We start from the raw sequence: 20,405 nt of genomic DNA on the forward strand, positions 1-20,405 counted from the left end.
AGAACATTACAGGACAGGGCAGTGTAAACAACTGCAAGTGTCAGGCAGTTAAGGTCTAATCATGTAACTGAAAATGCTCAGATACAAGGGTGGATAGTTTCAGATCTCTCTGCAGAATGTTCAAGTCATTAACAGCAACAAATAGAAAAGATTTGTGCTGAAGGTTTACAGTCTTTTAGTCTATCCTAGTTCCTCTTGGAATGTTCAATTTGTTCAAAGTGATACACCTTAAATGGCAGAGAGAACTGGAAGGGGTTATGATGAAAGGGGAGTGTTTTCATAATTAAAGATCTGCATATCAATGGAAACCATTGAGATTGTATTGTATTCTAGAATACAAAGAGGACCAATCAATAAGAGAGTGGAGATTACTGTATGAGTATATTAAAGGGGACCAGTAATGAATCTTATGACAGAATGGTAGAAGACATCAAGTTTTATAGAGGTCATTCTGTACACAACATCACTATACATCACTATAGCCCACGATGGAGAGCAGGACACTAGTCTACATCTATAGGAACATGTAAAACATGGCTTGTTCTGGTAAAGGAATCCAGGTCTATATGTCACTTCAGGTTGTAATCTATTAACATAGATTTTGAATTTTAAAGTACCACGGTTGGACATTTATAAAGAGTGACATGCTTCAGGTTGAATAAAATCTTTAGTAATCATCAGTAAGGGAGCAGTTTTGCTGAACTTTGTTGAAAATAAAATAGAAATCAGTCATTGCTCATGATAACGTGTGTCCAACTGACTACAAGATGGTGTCATCAGCACATCCCTGTTGCCTGAGAAAACATCAGGACCCAGGACAGAACCTTGTGTCACTCCCTTTGTAACTGGAAGAAATTCTAACACAAATCTTTGAGATCTTACATATAGATTAACTAAGTAATTCTGGAACGATTCAAGGGAATTTATAACAAGACCAAAACTACTTTTTTAGAAGACCCGAGTAATCCAAAGCTTTAAAGTTGTTAGATAATCTGAAAAGATAGCTCCTTAAGTGTGCTTTTTGTTGTTAGCCATTGTAATATAACTGAGAGCTTTTAAGGATGCTGTAATACATCTGCACTCAAAATGAAAACCAGACTGCGTATCAGATGAAATAGAATTGCTGTCTAAAAAAGCTGAACTGCTTGTTATTTTTGCAGTCGGAGTCTGACTTATCACCCCTCTGAAAAGAGGGAGAACAAGAGCGGACTTCCAGTCTGCTGGGAATTCAGCTGTTTAAAAGACAGATTGAATAAGTGGGTCAGTGGTGCAGATATTAAATGAGCAGCAAGTTAAAGAAAAAATGCTTCAATGGCATTGTAACCAGTGGATATAGTAGTATTTTTAAATCATACAGATGTTCGGGATAATGAAATATGAGTATTACAGAGAAATGAGGTCAGACGACCATGACAGAGTTTTTTAATGTGTCAGAGTACTTTTAGCACCAAGAAACTGAAGATTGGACTGCTAAAGTGAGAAATGAGAAAAGGAGTGCAGAGCCAGGCATTGCCCACAGGCTACCACTGGACTACAGCCTCAGTACAAGGCATTTACAGTAAATGTTTTCTCCCAGAGAAAAGCACTTTTACTGCCTGAGAACAATGAAGAGTAGAAAAGGAAATGTAATTACTGATGTGAGCCTTACATACTCATAACATTGGAGACCCTTACAGACGCAGTTCAACAGAAACCCTTCAACATCACAAAAGAATCTAAAAAGAGTACAAAACAGATGAGACCAGTTCAGCCCATGCAGCGTATTTCGTCTCTAGAAATTAATTGATTCCAGAACTTTACAGAAGCCAGGTGTCAGTTTTGACATCACGGTTTGGCAGGTTGTTCCATAGGTCCACAACCCATTGTTTTTAAAAACGAGCATTGTGGTTTCAGGTCTAAATGCACATATTCATATACAGTAAATGAAACTGAAATACATCCTACAGTCAGAAAGATCTTTTGACTTATCGACTTTTCAAGAAAACTGAAAAATTTAATATGCCTAATTGTCGGATCAAGAAGAGTGGTGTAATTTTTTAGTAGTTTTCCAAGAAAAATATTGCTGTTCATTCTTTCACAAGAACATGCCCAAGAATTCAGACCACTGTCTTACTCCCTTAAAGCCTGATCTCATCAGATCTCACAAGCTGAACAATGCTTTAATAAGGAAACCCGGGTGCTGCTGCAAGTGGTGTTGGTGAACCGGTAGGTGGCGCTCTTTCCTGGGGGCCATTTTCCAGACCATTGCCTCAGTATGGTAGCTGGAGACTCTGTGCTGTAGGAGGTTCTGCCCTTCAGACCTTCAGAAAAGATATGAAACTGAGGTCCTCACTTCTGGGTCACGAGAAAGTCCCGTGGATGTCTCTGTGAGAGGAAGAGTGTTAACCCTGATTTCCTGTTAAATTCCACATGGGGGCTGGTGAAGTAATCTTCTGAACCTGCTGCTGTACATCACCCAGGTGGGACTGCACCTCAGGACTGGATTCCTTCTTGAGCCTAATGTGCTTTTGGATTCTTGTGGATGAAAAATACTAAATAAATATGAAGAATTGCTATTATTAATTATTATATAATAAATATTATCCCCCTGCATTTATTGCGTGCATATATTTTACTGTTGGTGTCATGATGTTAAATTATAGATTTATCACTTTAACATCACTTTAACTGCAGAACAAAGATATTTCATAACCACAAAAAAATACCAGTTCATTAAAAATAGTGAATATTCACTATGCACTGTGAATATTATAAAATCAGAATGTAGGATGTAATGTAATTCTGTGCTTATCTTAGAATGTGAAAGTTTCAGTGTGAGTTGTTTAGCAGCTTAATAACTTTAACCGAGTCAAATGAGGTGAAATTAATTGGAAAAAAAACATATTTGCAGTTCTGATTTTCCATACCAGGCTGGCTGATAAGTTTTTCTGTGCACAGCTGTCATCAACCCTGAACAGGAAGAAAGGGAGAGGTATATATCTTATTTATGTGTCTTATTGATTGTCACTGAGAATAAATTAAATTCTCAGTGGAAAGATGATGAGTTTTAAGTGATAACGCTGCATCATATTGTGTTAGCTGCTGAAAAGAAATACCTTCTCACCAAAAGGCATCTGGCTCAGAAGAATGAGTGTAACTCTGAGCACAGAAGTGCCAAACTCACTGCGATTTACAAGCAAAGAGGGAGCCTGGTCTTTTTTTATGTTCCTGGATGGAAATAAATGAAATTGTCATGTACTAAAAAGGGAAAAAACATAATAGGAATTAAAGAACATTGTTTCTTTTTCTTACCACTCTTTACTAAAGTGGTCAAAGTGGCATCTTTAGCAGGTACTGCACATACAGTATATACAGCTCTGCTTCCTGGGGTACTCAATAAACTTCTTAAATTACGGATCAGGGAGATGCTTCGGCTTGCTTACACTAAACTCTCATCATGATGGCTTTTTATAAAAACAAGCAAATCCTCTCCAGGTTTTGAATGCAAACAGTTAAATTGTGACTATTAATTATTACGGTACTAAGTCACAAATTTCACCACCTCCTAACAACCACAGTTTCCAAGTACAACATTTGTCACTTTCTTGCATTCCTGAAATGGACGACTGTCCTAAAGTGCTGTCCTGTAACTAGAGTTCAAGAGCAGTCAGGATGTCACATGTGAGAGCAGGCCACTCTAAGCTGTTGGACAGAGAGCAGCCATTGGATGCCAGTCTCTCAATCACCCTGGTCTTGAAACAAGCCAGGCTTATAATGGCTTCAACAACATGCACGGGCAACTTGTTCTATACTCCCACAACCCCTTACATGAAAAAGTGCTTCTTGTTCTCAGTTTTAAATGCACTATCCCATAGTTTTCACTTGTGTCCTCCGGTTTGTGTCTCATTGTTGAAAGTTTGTTTTTTTTACTTTGTCAATGTCTTTGTGGATTTTGAATCATGACCCCTGTGATGTAGCCTCTGTTCAGCGGTAAATAGTTTAACGTCTTTGAGCCTGTTACTGTGTTAGAGTCCTATAGGACCTGGAATGTACCTACTCACTTTATAATTAGCGGTGCGGATGTGGTTTTGAGTGACATAGTGGTTAGCATTACTGCATCACAGTGCTGGGGTCCTGGGTTCAATTCCAGCCCTGAGGTGTTATCTGTGTGGAGTTTGCATGTTCTTCCTGTGTTTTTGTGGGATTCCTCTACGTGCTGCAGTTTGCTGGCAGGTGCTGTAAACTGGCCCTGCTGCGAGTGTGTGCATGTCTTCTGTGATGGGTCATGTGCTGTCCAGGGTGGACCCTGCCTGGAGCCCCTTGCTTGCTGGGATAGGCTCTGGCTCCCCTCTGTCCCTAAATAGGAAGAAGCAGTTAGAAAATGGATGGATGTGTTTGAGTTGGAAGGTATTATAACATTACAGAAGTGATTTCTAGTTACTGCAATGTTTATGTAAACGTAATGAATGTTGTAAATTATGAACAAAGATGCATTATTTAAGCAGTGTGATGTTTTCAAAAGGTAAGTGATGTTAATTGGACAGCTCTCTGTCAATTGACTGTTAATAACTAACAGATGCTTGCAGAATGTTTGAATATTTACTATTCTCATCACCCGTGAACAAATACTGATGAAACTTACAGGCAAATCACGTTCATTGTTCTAGTTAATATTTTCTGTCATTTTAAATGGTAAGATTTATCAAGGTTAATCTTTTGAATGTCATATTTCCTTCCATTTCCATTAAATGTTCTTTTGGAAAACACCTGTCTTTTTACCAAATGTTATATTTATTAGATAAATCAGTTGAATGTTCAAAACCTTTTATAAATACACCATTCACCTTTTAAAACTACTAGTTCAGCCACAGTGTTTTGTGAGTTAACAGTCCTCACCTTTTTATAGTTAACCAATGTACAGTAACAGCACTGTAAAGATGCATTTAGATAAAGCAATTCAAAGTACTTTTTTCAGAATTATAACTATTCATTGCAGAGACGCAAATTGCTAGATGACAGAAAGTTATGACTTTAAAGAGATATAGTCTTTACCCTCTCAAAGAGTCTGTCAGCAGGTTTTTTTAAAAAGTAAGGGGCAGACGAGTCCGTTCACCATATTTACATGCTGAAAACAAGAAGGTCCATCTACACTGTCAGGCAGAATCTTTCCTTCAGTTCTCAACAAAGGAGATAACAAACCTGTGTTAGAAATTACATTTTGGTGGATGTTTTATAAGCTATTGAAATTAATTTCCTAGTAAATGTATTTTTTATTTAGCACACCTCAGTTTAGATCTACACGTGGAAACTACATAGCGAATGAACTCACGTGGCCCGCATACAGTGGGATGCTCTTATTTTTTATGTTAGCACCTCAGAATCCTCGGAAACGTGATTAAGTTCACCTAAAGTAAGATAAGATAAGATCAGATCAGATCACTTTATTGGCCACATACAATTTCTTGCATAGCAAGCTACATATGTTCTATCAGTCGGTGGTAGCGAGCGCCATTTTCTACGCAGTGGTATGCTGGGGCCCTGGGATTAGAGCACTGGATTCAAAAAGGCTGAACAAGCTCATCAGGAGAGCAAGCTCTGTCATTGGGTCTGACCTGGACCCCTTGGAGGTAGTGGCTGAGAGGAGAATGGTGTCCAAACTAGAGGCCATCATGGACAACATCTCCCATCCCCTCTATGACAGGCTTGTAGAAATGAAGAGCACGTTAAGGACCTCCTCCTTGCATATCTTGCATCTATCTATCTATCTATGAGGAATTTGTCTTTTCTCATACCCCAGCTTGCTCTCCATGAGATACTGACGGGGAGAGATGCTGGGGGTCAGAGCGCAGGGTCAGCCATTGTACAGCGCCCCTGGAGCAGTTGGGGTGAAGGGCCTTGATCAGGGGCCCAACGGATTAGGATTCCTCTGCCAGCTGCAGGATACAAACCGGCAACCATCCAGCCACAGGCGCAGATCCTGAGCCACAGAGCCACTGCTCCGCCCCTAAGTGATACGAACCAAGTTAACTAGAACCCGAGTCCCTGCCCGGGGCAGCCAACACGATCTTTGGCCTATTCATTCCAGCCCTTGACCAGTATTGAACCAAGTGACTTAACTGATCTGATTTACCACTGTTCCCAAACGTTCAGTCCGAGGACTTTCAGCTCCCGTCCACACCCCGGGGCCCGGAATGCATTAAATATCGGAGATTGTGTCCAAGATTTCTGAAAATGCCTGGAATCCTGCTGATGGAAGGAAAAAAATGCCAGCTGACTCCACTGTTCACTGAAAGGACATTCCTTAGTGGCTGAGAATACAGCCTTTGTTGTAAACAGGCAGGCGCTGTTGAAGCCCACAGAGAGGCATGAGTGTTTCTCACCCCAGCCATGTGGTTTGGATGAATCTCAAGCTACATATACCCATCCAGCCTCTTCAGATGAGGTGGCAGTCAATGATTGTACACTACTAGCTTCCATAGAGGAGGAAAGCACAGGACTAAATTATTTGGAGATAAACCCATTAACCTCTCTGTCCACGGAGAGGGCTGGGTCGACATTCAGCAGCCAAGGTTTAAAATCAAGTTCTTTAAATGTTGGCTTTAATTTCCAGTCCAATCACAACCACTAGTGACTAAAGCTATGGCTGTGAACTTCATCAGGAGAGGACATGCCTACAAGGCAATGGTTATTTTACTTAGAGGAAACTATATATTGTTTTCATAACACTGATAAAATAATGCAGTGCACATTTCTTACTGTATTAATTTGACACCTACAGAGTAAACTAAAGCTTGCTGAACTGGCAAGTGGGCAGACTGTACTGCACTTTTGTAAAGAAACAAAAGCCAACACTCTTTACCTTTGCTGACTCTGATAGCAGCAGTATTGTGGTTAGAAGCCCAGTGCAAAGCATGGGCTATCATTTTGCAAGACATAGTGGTAAGTGAGTCATGTCATCACTCTGTCTTTTGGCACTGTGCATGCTCCTCTCGGAGAAATCAGTAAGAACTGTCTATTGAAATGCAAATACTATGCCTTGTGTAAGAGAATGTTCCCATCCTTTTCACACCATGTGTGTTTTTAAGATAAACACATCTGCCTTAACCATCTTTATTAAAGTACATCCAGCTGCTAAAGTTGGAAAAAAGCAAATTAATCCATTAATCATCAGCCAAATGCAAAGTCTTGACTGAAATCTTCATCGGTCTAAGTGTTCTGCACTGTATCATTAAAAACGTGCAGATCTAATCAACACATCTTTGTGTTGTTCACATGCGTTCAGGATTTGAGCAGTTTGTAATTTGGGATTAACAAATTACCGCAAAAAATGGAAGCTTTGCTGCGACCAAACTAGTCATCTTAATTGCGTTGTCTAAAATATTATTAAGTATGTCATTCTGAAAGCTTTGTTGACTAATATTCATTATTCCATGCATTTAAATGGCCGAGTTACTCAACACGTTTCAATTAGTAAGCTTCTGAAATTATAGGAAATGTTGTGCTGGCAGCTGATTAGCTGAAGTTAATTGTTTCACTGCTGCTGCGTAATTGCAAGAAAGGAACTAATGAGATACAGGTTGAGATACAGGCATTTTGCAGTTTGTCTTGTCTTACATGTACAGTATATAAAATTACACAATAAGGAATTCTGAAGCATTTTCCTAAGACATATTGAAAGCTAAAATACTTTCAGTATGCTATGATCAACAGTGCCCTGAGGATATTTTAAAAGCTCCCTGGGTTTGTTTCTCTACGATTAATATTGCTCCTTGTCTCATAACTGAATCCCCTCACAATTATTCAAGTATTCCTGATTGAGTAAAGAACTGTGCCCAGCATGTAATGCTAACTACAAAAGCAAATGTCCATTCTTATTCCCGATATTTATTTATCTGTGCATTAGTTTGCTCACATACTGTAACTTCTGTGTTGCAATGGAATTCATGCTGGCAAACTGTAACACTTCACTTTCTCTACCACAAGTGTTTCTGATTTCCAGGTGCTCAGAGTAATGTGGCACATGTTTCACACTCATCAGACCACACCACAATGATTCAGGCACCCCTCACGGAAGAGCTCAGTCAGAGGAAAGTGGGCAACCAAGATGGTCAAAGACATCACCTCTCAGGCTTACAATTGTTATCTGGATAAACGGTTTCCTTAATGTACTACAAATAAAGACAAATGTAGTTGTCAATATGTTTGAGGTATTGTTTTAGAGTCTCCAAGCAAGTTCTTTACCACATTTATAACAGTAATACCTGGTTTCAATGTCAGAGACAGATCCACAGGCAGCAAACTTGAGAGACATGCGCGTAGAGGAGTTCAAGGAGGCTGTGAGTGGGCTTAGGACTCCTGCCCTGAAGCACAGAGCCCCATGACAGCCCGACAGCGGGCTGCTGAAGAGCTCCCTATAACAGTCGGAGTCTGGAAGAGGACTCCTGTTATTGTCACTGGCGAGCTGTCATCTCAATTTGTCTCCATCGCCTCAGGCCACTGGCCTCAGTCTGGATGCTCAGATCAGCGACACAACAGACCTGGCTCTACAGCAGAATAGGACCTGTTTACATGGGACCCTCAGGATATCTGCATTTTCCGCAACACGCCATTATGCTGTTCATTTATATATACTGAGACTGAAATGGCAAGGAGTTATTAAGAGAGAGTCTTTATTATTATAAGAGAGAGAGGGGAAATTTGTTTTACTGCAGCAGACTATATAACGAAAACACCCAATGCACAATGCACATCTAAAAAATAATCATCTGTTAAGCAAGGTTATGTCCACAAGTATACAGTAAATGAAAACTTAAGGATGGAATATGGATGGAATATACTTTATGCAAGACTCATAACTGATAGACGTGGATAGGGATGAAAGACCAGCACCAGTGACTTTCTGAGGCAGTTTGACATTACTAAGATTCAGATCCCTGAAACAGCAGGCCAGGGTAGCAGTTAAACCAGATTCAGCAAAAGACTAATAAAATATGATCAACAATAAAATATCAAATGTTTAAGCTTCCTTAAGAAGAATAGCCGCTGTTGCACTTTTTGAACATAGAATTGATGTTTGCCTCCAATTTAACTTGCAGTTTCTAAATACTTATATTTATTCACCATCTCCACTGATTCTCCCCTCATGCAGGTTCTCTGGGTTGGAGATGTGACTTCTGCCACTGGGATCACAACTGATTCTTTCCAGATCCTAGGAAACTTTTGCTGATTTAATGACATTTGGAAAATAAAGGGAAAAATGCCACAGGGCTGTCTGGCACACCTTTTCAATACTCTACCCCCAAGAGAAACCTGGACTCTTCCTCTCCTGACTGAACAATGTACATGATAATATAAACATAATAACATAAACTGTCAAATGTCAATAGCATAACCACTGGTCCTGCCTCTAAAAATATTGCGTTCACTAGTACAATTGTGTACATCAAACCGAAGATAAAACTGATTCAATTCATCAGCAATGTCACCAATTCCACCTGTCCAATACTCTTGCCTGCATTCTTGTGCATTTTCACCATTGATTTGATACCCTCCCATGAAGTGTGTGAATTACCTTTCCTGATTTCACCCTCAACCTTGTCTTTGTACTTTAATTTAGCCATCTTAAGATCTCTTTTAACATTCTTCTGAGCTTCCCTACTCAAAATAACATCCCCTTGGTGATGCCATTTTAAAATTTTAAATTCACTCACCAACTATAAACTGAACAATAACACAAACACACAAGCCAACAACAACGCAACAGAGAAGTGACTACTGTCGGCTGCTGCAGTGCAGTGCCCCATCATTCAAGGGTAAGGATATTAAGGGTAAATTAAGGATGTTAAGAAAAGTGTTGTATTTAAAATAAAGTGTTAGGAGTTGATTAAACTGCTTTCCAATGTGCATATACAATGTGCATGGCAATAAACTCTTCTACTCTACTTTTATTAAAATAGCCATTAGTGCTTTACAAATTGTGGTGCACAGTTTTTCATTGATTCCCCTCCAGAGGCTGTGGCTTCTTGGCACCAATGACCCCAAGGCAATGACGACAATCACTTTAGGATTTTTGCCGATACAGACATGTACAATACAAATACTAATTTATTATTTAATTAATTCTGTACATTTGGAAAAAAAATAGCAATGGCCATTGTGTACTGAAACACATCCTGCACAGTTCCGAAGCCCTTATGTACATTATGTAGCAGCAACTGGGGGGAGAGCTGGGACTGGCTGTTTCCAAGGCAAGAGCACTTTCAGCTTGGCTAAGAGCTGAGCTGTATATACATGGCGGAGAAAGACAGGCAGAACGCAGCCTGGATTCCCAGGAGCTGCCTGTGCACACACTTCCACCCCTCTGCATCCCTTATAGAACAGGCTGTGCACCAGGCTAAGGCTCGGAGAAGACAGCGTAACCCAGTTCTCCTACTCCTGTACATTGGCAGGACCAGCAGGGAGACAAGCACCAAAAAGAGGCTGGATTTCAATGGAGAGGAGTTGTTGTTGAGAAAAAGACAATGAAAATTGAAAAATGTTGCTTTTGCTGATTTCAATTCTAATCATGGCGCTGTATATTTAAAAGGGAGCAAAAATGAATGAATTATAAAAATATCACCCATTTATTTGCCCATTTTTTTCCCAGACAGCGAATGCACATTGGCAGGACCAGCAGGGAGACAAGCACCAAAAAGAGGCTGGATTTCAATGGAGAGGAGTTGTTGTTGAGAAAAAGACAATGAAAATTGAAAAATGTTGCTTTTGCTGATTTCAATTCTAATCATGGCGCTGTATATTTAAAAGGGAGCAAAAATGAATGAATTATAAAAATATCACCCATTTATTTGCCCATTTTTTTCCCAGACAGCGAATGCCATACTTTAAATTAAACTTTATCTGGAGATGAATTGCATTTTCCTGTCACTCACCAAGTAAGACACATATCTCATGCCCATATCTCAATCAGCGTAGTCATAAAACAGGGATTTTCTTTAGCAGACTCCAAATACCCTCTATACAGTATGTCTTCATAATACAGCTTGCTCAAATCCTCTGTCTTGCAATAAAGTGAAGTGCTTTCACACACTCAATTACCTTTTGCTGTTTCATGCTTTAACACTGACCAAACCAAGGATCTGTCTCATGGTCAGTTATAACTGTAAAAGGGATGCTCGGTGTGTTTACTTCTTCGATTATGGGAAGATCAAGACCCAAAAGCTGGTTACTATTCACCTTGGGCAAGAATGTCGTTATAAATGGAGGAGATTATTGTGCCTGCCTTGAGCCTTTTAATATGTCCCATGTTTTATAAGAGTTACATATTATAAAAACAAGTTTATTTTGCAAAGTTGTTTGCCATTTTGGTTTATACACCTCTTTGCTGTTTAAAAAAATGTTCACTCAGGGCCTGTATATCCAACAACTCCCAGATTTGTCCATTCGTCTGACCCGACCCCAAACCCTGTGGAGAAATGGGTCGAGATCCAGCCCCACATCGGGCCCCAGGCAGCAGGCTGATGCTGGTCAGTGCAATGTTTGTAAGCAAAGGTCTAGACACTACTAATCAGCAAGACATGCTGTAGAAGAAAAAAAAGACAAGAAGCCTTTAAACCACTTTCACACAAAAAGTGCAATGGAGCAAGAGTTCAGTTTAAGATGGAAAACCAAGTATCCAGGGCTAAAAATAGCAAACAGCTATAGTAAAAATGCACAAATGTATTAAAATAAGAAATAATTTTTTCAACCATGCCAGTAACACTGTATCTGATTTTGTTTCCAAAATTTCTACTGTAACTGTTACCATGTTTTTGACTGCACTGATGAATGTGAAATAAACAAGCATGTGAATTAACCCAAAAGGAGCAGCCTGTCTTCTCTTTCTGACCAGAGCTTTGGCTCATGTGCTCTTCTCCTCGGCTACTTTATATCAATACATGTTGACGAAGCTCTAATGGAGATAGATTTTAGATTAAGAACTGTCAGGTGCAACAACTAAAACGTCAATATTTACATTCTCTTGCATTAAGAAAAATAAACAAGAGGGGGAGCTGACATAAATATGACTCACTGTGTGGCATGTATTTGGATCAGACTCTTACTGAATCAAACCAGCGTTTTTTTAACTGGGTTTGACAACTCCAAATGTTGAATCAGGCTAGGAGCAGCAGCAGGTTGAGCAACTTGCTTTTGCAACATGTTGCTGGGATCAAAAGGCTTTCAGCTGAGTCTGGTTCACATGATAAAGACAAGGGCAAGCACCTGACTTTGCTCTGTAAATATATGTACAGCATCCATAGTTAAATATCCTCAAAGACACAAAGTTGGCTTCCTGAGGAGACAGGAAAGGCTATTGTACACACTCCATTTACCTTGACAGGACTCTGCCATGTTAGTCTGGAGAACAGACAAGGTGGTTTTTGCAATTCATGATGTTGCTCCTGCCTGGAAAAAGACTCAGTGCTGGACATAAAGGACCTGTCTAATGAACAAAACGCACACAAACAGTATTCAACAAGTCAGAGGGTTTGAGGAACACTTTTACAGCCAGGGATTAAGAACTGGTTCATGGTAGATGTGGAAAAGCTTTTATCCGGATTTGGTTTCCTTTATCCAATTTATTACAGTAAATAACTAATCCCACGTTTTGGGATGTGGGTAGAAGATGGAAAACATAAGATCAAACTGACTGGATCAAAGCAACCTTTTGACATTAAGTTACCCAAACCTGTCAATAGATCTTATAGAAACTGCCACAATGAAGATGGATTTCATGAATACACGTACTTTCATTTTTACTTTGTGGTTTTATGCATTAATGGGTTTAATATATTTACTGTTTAATGTGTAATGCTGTCCGTGTTATAGGTCACAGAAGTCAATATCTTGACAGCCATTCTGACATGTGTGACCTATAACATAAATCTTTAACATTTATTCTGTCCAAATTGCATTTTTTGTGTGCAAATGCATTTTGTTAAAAAAAGAAGGCATCATTTAGATCATGTTTGTTTGTTTGTTTATACACTCTTTCTCTTCGTGGGCACATAAATGTTACATCTTACAATAAAGACCAGAAAAATTTCTCAGACTACAAAATCTGATGCACCTTTTCATCACAGTGTCATTGCAAAGTATTTGTTCTATATGGTGAAAACTAACATCATGAGTTCTGCATCCACAATGATCGGACAAGAGTTGTTTACAAGTGTCTGACAATTGAGCATGAGAAATTGTTGAAAACTGCAGGACTCCTGGCCTTGCTGTTTGGCACAGCAGCTTAGTTACACACACAGAACGACAGTTTAAAACGTTCTGCTTGGGTCCATGAAATATATATAAACCATTACATTATAAAGTTATTATTCCCTTCTCTTGGGGAGTCAAAAGATTCCAATAAATTTTTATTTTTGGCAAAACCAAACAAACCTGATGATGGTAGTTCAGGTGGGTAGCTGCGTCAGCATGCGTAGGCTGCAAAGGAACAAGTAATAGGTTTATTCCATGCTGAAAAATAGAAGAAAGAGAACACAACGTTTCGGCCGTGGAGCCTTCTTCAGGTCCACGGCCGAAACGTTGTGTTCTCTTTCTTCTTTTTTTCAGCATGGAATAAACCTATTACTTGTTCCTTTGAAACCTGATGATGGCCTGGGTTAACTCAAAAACTTTGAAGCACCTGTTGCAAATCACAAATCTGGATCTAAAATGGTTAATATAGGTGTATTTCAGAAATTGCACTTCATTGGACAAACTCATAAACAAAATCAACAAAGCAAATCTTCGCCTCCTAATGAACTTAAATTAAATGATTGATTTTCACCCTTTGGCATAGTCACGAATAAAACAAGGACCTCTTTGTTTATACAAAGAAACGCCACATCATGTGCCCTTCCAAAGCAATTAAAAAAATATTGTACATAAATACAGGGCGGTAAATATTTTAGTGAGATTGATCACTCCAACTCTTTGTTAACCCCAGAGGTCACAGGAAAGAAAACAAATTCCTCACAGCAATCAACCGTAAATGAAATGAATAATGTGAATTTCAAGAAAGAGGCTCACTGCAGTGTGTCTGCATGGCACGACAAAAGCACGGACCCCAGAATGGCACACTGGAGACACGCAGGAACAGAAGGGCAAACGTTAATATTACGACAAACTGACCAAAAATATATGATGGGTCAAGCTCGCTCTCTGTTATCAATAATTTTAGTTAAGAACTGATGAAAAGATAAAATGAAGCTATTCACTTAATTTGCGTCCTTTAAAACTCCACCGCTACTCTCACTATGGCTTGAGCTGAGTTAATGGTGTTAACAGATCGTGATCCTAAAGCACAGAACAGGACTTAGCTTTGTTTATGTTAAGTCCCTTAGGATGCCCCTAGAAATGAATAGGTTTGTCTCAATGATTTCTGTCCCCTGATGAGAACTCTGAAATAAGCACATTTTGCAGCAGCATTAATATTATTATGCCTGCAGAAGGAACAGCACAAAATTACCTTTTTCAACATTTACAATACTGACCTGGCTTTTTCTAGTTCTTTAACCATAATGATCTGGAAACGGAGGGGAAACAACTACATAAAAGCTAATCCAATAAGTTCTCTTATTTTGTGTATTTGTCTTAATATGGGACAATATCTTGCACATATAGGAAATATATCATTTTCCCATATATAGTAATTGTTAAAAACTGAATAAAAAGTAAATTAAAAGCAGTAAAAAAAAACTGTATGCAGGGACCAGATTTTTAAGAGGAGATAAAACAACGTACAAAATGTCTTTGTCAGATTTTAATGAATATCCTACACTCTTAAAAACTCTTAAAAACAAATTCCTTCAGGAATGAACATAATGATTTAATGGCTGATCTGGTTCTTTTTTAAGAGAAGAAACATTAAATAATATATAGATAGATTTTCTAGCATTTGTCTTTTTTTGGAGAAGTTAACAAGGTAAATTACGCTACTCAATTACAGTTCGAGACATTTCAAAAGCTTAAACCTCTGATTTTGTCTATAATATTTTTTACAAGATTTCATATTCAACAAGTTGCTTCAGGCTTCTCAAGGTTTCTTTAAAAGTACATAAAGATAAATACTTACCTACGCACAAATAGCTAATGATGATAAAATGTTTTGCTTTCAACAGTACATCTTTCAAATTACAGCTCTATTTTTGGAGCTACTCTATATAGTGCAAACAATGATAATATAAAGTGGCGCTTGTTTTAAATCTTTATCTCCAAATTCCAAACTACTGCAGTTTCGTGATTCTCCTTGATTCCTTCCACATACACCATGATACCAGCATTTCTATACTAAAGTAAAGATCACTGAACATCTTTTCAGGTTCCTGGGAGGATGCAATCCATTGAAAACGTTTCCATGAAACTGCGTGATCAACAGCTGCAGACTCAACAGAATTATATCTCGGCATGAATCCATTCCAGACATGATTAGAGTCTGGGTATACTGATTCATTTGGCTGAACAATGCATATTTGTGTTAAAAGACGGGGATACTAACTTAAATTCCTTTGGCCACACTGACAACTGGTTACTGTCACAAATTAGAAATAAACTAAAGAGCGATTAAACAATAACAGAAGAGTAAGAGTGTACAGTACACCTTGCAAACCACAGAAGTTTCAGAGACAGACAAGCAAACAATTGCTTAAGAGTTTATGTAACATCTGAATGGGAAGCACCAGTGCCACGACACTGTGTCTATTCCATCTCCTGATGAAAATTCAGGAAGTTGGAATACAACTTATTGTGCACTCTGACCACCCTAACTGCTAACCACAGACAGCACATGGTGTTTCTCCTTGATGTGAAAGAGACAACAGGAAAGAGAGCCATAATTTAAACACACCTGGATCAACGACAGGTCCTCCAGCCGCAGCCTGAAGAGGTGATTCCTGAAAAAAGGACATAAAAGTTATTTTCTTTGTAAATAAGTGCCAAACCACAACACTCCAGTGTATAGCCTGAAGTCCAAACGTTCTCCCTCAGTGTTAAATTCCTGGTAACCCGTGTAGTGGTTGTGGACACCTGAGGATAATTGTATTTGCCTTTCTGTTTATGACCTGTCAAATCTCCTGTTGTACAAAATCAGGAAAAGTCTGTGGAAGCATCTTGGTACTCTTCCCTATTCCTAGTAACAAAGCAGTACTAAACAAAATTTCCCTGATACCTATGATCATTACACTTATCATAAGATAATAATTTAATTTTCTTCCCTAGGCTCACAAATAAGCCCCAGCAGAAATAGGCATAAAAATGTGATATTGAAAATACTTTGCAATATATTTGTGTAGAGGATGTCCTCAGCAAGCCTATGATGTGTAAAGCAACAGGAAAAACGATGACTTGTTTTCTCACTTAATTATAATGTTAATAGATTTTGCTTATATTCATCATCATTCTTGATAAATCAGTGGTACGTAGACATGTTTAGATTTATTTTCAATAGTCTCATTATTCTCAGATATTTTCAATAGTCTCATTACTATAATTTCAATTAAAACAATAATATTGAAACAGGGGCTGCCACCACTGCCACCACTATGTGAACTCAAGCCAGGAGATGACAAAAGTATCAGACCATCTTTGTCACATCCAGCATCTTCTACAGTATTTCCTTATCCCGACTCGCTCAATAGTTTGTATTCATGTGTTTCAGACTACAGGCTATAATGCATTAGCTCTCTCCCCACAGCATTTGTTTTGCTGTGTTTCTAGCAGATAATCAACCAATTTCTTGGCTCTCGGCTGTCTCCTGTGAACTTAGTTGCTCAGCGTTACAATCAGCAGCTGGAACTGCCCAGATATTCAAGCAGATACAGTACTTGGCAATCCAAAAACTGGGCTGCCTGGACACCCTGCTCCCAACCCGAACAAGTCTCCAGCAACGCAGCTCAATGCGAAAGGCCAGGTGTCAACGGCTCCCACAATCAGCTGGGCCCCTGAAAGGATGACTGAGCGCTCACTGGACTTCAGTCACACTGAGTTTTCAGTTTGCCATGGCCAAAAATACACGACACAGCTGAGCCAACAATCTGGCATCTGCTACAAAGTAATAAAAGAGGGCAGAAAATTATCAGAAAGACGTGACCACTCTTGCTTTTTTTCAGTCCATAAGAGAACACTTACAAGGCCAGTTTAGTTGATTAAATGTTTGAGTAAAAGGGTTCATATTGTTAAACCAAAAAGCCTGTCATTTATGATCTTTCTAATGTTCTCATGCTAAATTAGTGCTAGAATTAACAAAAATAACATAATTTCTAAATATATCTGCTAATTTATTTTAATCTGTGTCAGACTTAACTTTTGTGTTATTACAGCTGTAAATCTCAGAGTTCAATATTCAGTCTACATTCTTTTGCATTCAATAAACAGGCACTTCCCAATATCCCTGTTCATGTCAATTCTAATCACCAAGCAAACCAAAATCTTTTTATATGGAAAAAAATTATAACCGATATAGACTACTTCTCTATGTTTCTAGTAACATCTCCAGATACCACAGATCAAGCTTAAATTAAAGCAAGCTCTGCATTTTTGGAAGTAGTATTCTGGCCACCAATGAAGAACCTGATCTGTCCTCACAAACTTAAAAACTCAAGCCCTGTAATTGGGGATTCAAGTAATTTAAATACTAGTTCACACTACATTTCAATACACAATGATCCATTACCTTGCTCCAACAATGAGCTCATTCTGGCCAGGGTCAAAGGTTAACTGTGAGTAATCCATTGTATCTTCTGCCCTGAACGTGTGAATCCAGGGCTGTATGTCTGGAATAAAAACAAGGAAAGGAGACATGTCAATGGCCAAGCGGGAAGATATGTGAAAATGCTAGTCAAGCAGAACAGGTCTGAAACTATAGTGATCACAGGAAGTGATTAAACTGTATCTGACAGCATGCACAAGGATCAGGGCTTAGCTGTCAGCATCGTGTCCTTGTGGTCCACACTAGAGAGGCTGCCTGCCTCGCAATTTGTCAAAGCTGAGCTGCACTGACAGCTACCCTCACACTGTCACCTTGGTGCCACACTCATTAACCTCTGGGGATCCCATCAAAGACTTCTGGGATCAGTGAAAGGAGATGTCCAACTGTCTTCCACCTCATCTGTTAATTGATCAGCACCAAACTTGTTTTCACAATCACATCTGCTCTCCCACTGGGTAAATCACAAGATCCAGCAGTTCAGTCAGAGCTCTGCTTCAAACATGAGCAACATCTAATTATTTACAGAAAGGAAAGATATGGCAACAGTTCTGTACACGTGCATACTGTATTTCAAACAGCACTGTACAAGTAAAAAACAGATCAGTAAGTAGGCGTTTAAGAGTTTCTAGAAAGCACACCATATTATGATTCCTGTGCATATGTTAATATTTTTGTCTGAGAAGAGCAAAATGATGCATGAAGTTTCTTCAAGTTCAAAAGGAACTAAGTCCTTAACCTTTCAAGACAGCCAAGCAGATGGCAGGAAGCCATCTTCAGACTGTGCTTACACACCTGGATCACATGCCTGGCCCTTGGTTTGAGGCTCCACTATTGGTGACAGCACAGCCTCTCAGGTGCAAGCCTCTCTCCTTCGCTGTTCACTATACACACTATATGCACTACAGTATGTCACCCTGATGTCTTCTTTAAATTGTATTTAAATAGTCTTGTTGTAAACCCCAAGATCTCTTTGGAGATCAAGAAAGCTTTCTTATTACTTCACTGTAATGTTTTGGAAATCACCCCTGATTTTAAAGTCTTAATGCCCATTAAATGAGCACACTCTCACCGTAACGCATTATTCCTCGTTTCTTAGAGGTCAAGATGCCTGGAGTCTCATTAATTCAGTTCAACAAAATAATGTACATAGCTAATAAGGTTTCAGAAATCACACAGAAACTTGTGCTTACAGAGCCACATGAAACTTTACTACAAGGCATCACAATCATGACTGTTTCTATCCCCTGTCCTTCTGAGTAACTTACTTTGGGTTTGTTTCCCAATGCAAGCAATAGGGTCGTTTTTCATTCCATGTAAAATGTTCAGAGCATACAAATGTAGGAGCAATCCCCCAAAGGACATACAGCTTCGGTTACAAATCCTCCCCTCCATAAATCTTCAACATCCCACTGGGAAGTTCTTCACTTTAGATGAGACTGCAAGTTTTAAGCAGAGAAAAAGCCATCCTAGGGCTTTGCTTTATCTACAAAATGGTTCATAAGAGCAAAGCTGATTTTCATAAAGCAGTCGTATTTTTCCACTTTTTAACATCTTATGATTTAATTGCAGTCTGACTCAGGAGGCCATCGTTTTGTTCTCACTGTATTTCTTTACTGTTGACTGTGTGACCAAACATTAAGAGAAAGGATAGAATTTAGAATTAAAGCCCTTGCCTTAAATATTATCTGAAGCAAAGACAATCTATATAGTAGAGTGACCTGCTACTTTTAGGTATTTATTTGTTGAACAAGCAGTTCCTGTGTAATGGAAGCTTCATCCATTTACTAGAAAACTGATACAAAGTAATGGAAACAGGACTATCGCACATGTCAGCAAGAACACTAAAATTTTTAATCAGGTTGGTTGCCAATTTAGCATACAATCATATGCTAAAAGTACTCAATAATGACATATTTGTAAGGTTTTATTACAATACTATACTATGGAAACAATACTACTTATACTATGGGAACAATGCTATACCGTATGCACTACCCTGTGTTAATTGTTACTTGTCAGGCTGTTTGGCTCAGCTGCTATAACACTTGTAACAGTATGGAAGAGGTGCGTGTGTCTTTGTATCTGTCATCCGCTCCTCCACATGGCAAGATCCCAGCAGCAGCTCATCTGGCAATTTCTCAGCTGTAGTGTTTGCCCTGCAGGGGTGACAGGAGCCTCCTGCCAGCAGAGACATGAATGCTCACCCGTCTCAACCCGTTAAACTTCTACATGGGAGCCCTGACCAGTTGACATCACAGACCGGGGGTTTCCAGCACGGTCTCACAAGCAATCAACTTTCTCATTTCAGCATACATGAGAGATAAATAGCTAGCACTAACAACGATGAAAAAAAATAATTTTCTTCCACATTTCATCTCAACAAGGGAAGCAGCACATATCTGAAAACATAGAGAATTCCACAGGTTAACAAAGACATTATTATTACTTTATGTGTTAGATATATATATGTGTTATATTAAAGCTCACAAGTTATAATGTTAACAGATTAGTGCTACACTGCACACTGTCTTTGGCAGTTAGGACAAATGCTTTCTTAGGTTTATAAATCATTAAACATTCCCTTCAGCGCTACACAATGTTCTTAAAAGTGCCAAAGGATATGAGAATAAAAAGGTAGACATATATAGAGATAATAGTCTCTAATATTTTGTTTCTCAGGGACTACATCACC

At 38.9% G+C, this 20,405-nt stretch overlaps 1 protein-coding gene across 1 annotated transcript in view; it reads right to left on the minus strand.

Moving 5' to 3' along the window:
* sema5a (sema domain, seven thrombospondin repeats (type 1 and type 1-like), transmembrane domain (TM) and short cytoplasmic domain, (semaphorin) 5A) overlaps positions 1-20,405 on the minus strand; it is a 129,589-nt gene that overhangs the window by 64,126 nt on the left and 45,058 nt on the right. The window contains exons 3-4 of the mRNA XM_088918723.1: positions 17,678-17,777; positions 15,854-15,899 (exon numbers count right to left, since the gene is read on the minus strand). Of these exons, the coding sequence (XP_088774849.1) occupies positions 15,854-15,899; positions 17,678-17,777 (146 nt within the window). The remainder of the gene's footprint in view (positions 1-15,853; positions 15,900-17,677; positions 17,778-20,405) is intronic.

Source organism: Atractosteus spatula, chromosome 6 (assembly GCF_055471065.1).
Source record: "Atractosteus spatula isolate fAtrSpa1 chromosome 6, fAtrSpa1.hap1, whole genome shotgun sequence".
Classification (NCBI taxonomy): Eukaryota; Metazoa; Chordata; class Actinopteri; order Semionotiformes; family Lepisosteidae; genus Atractosteus; species Atractosteus spatula.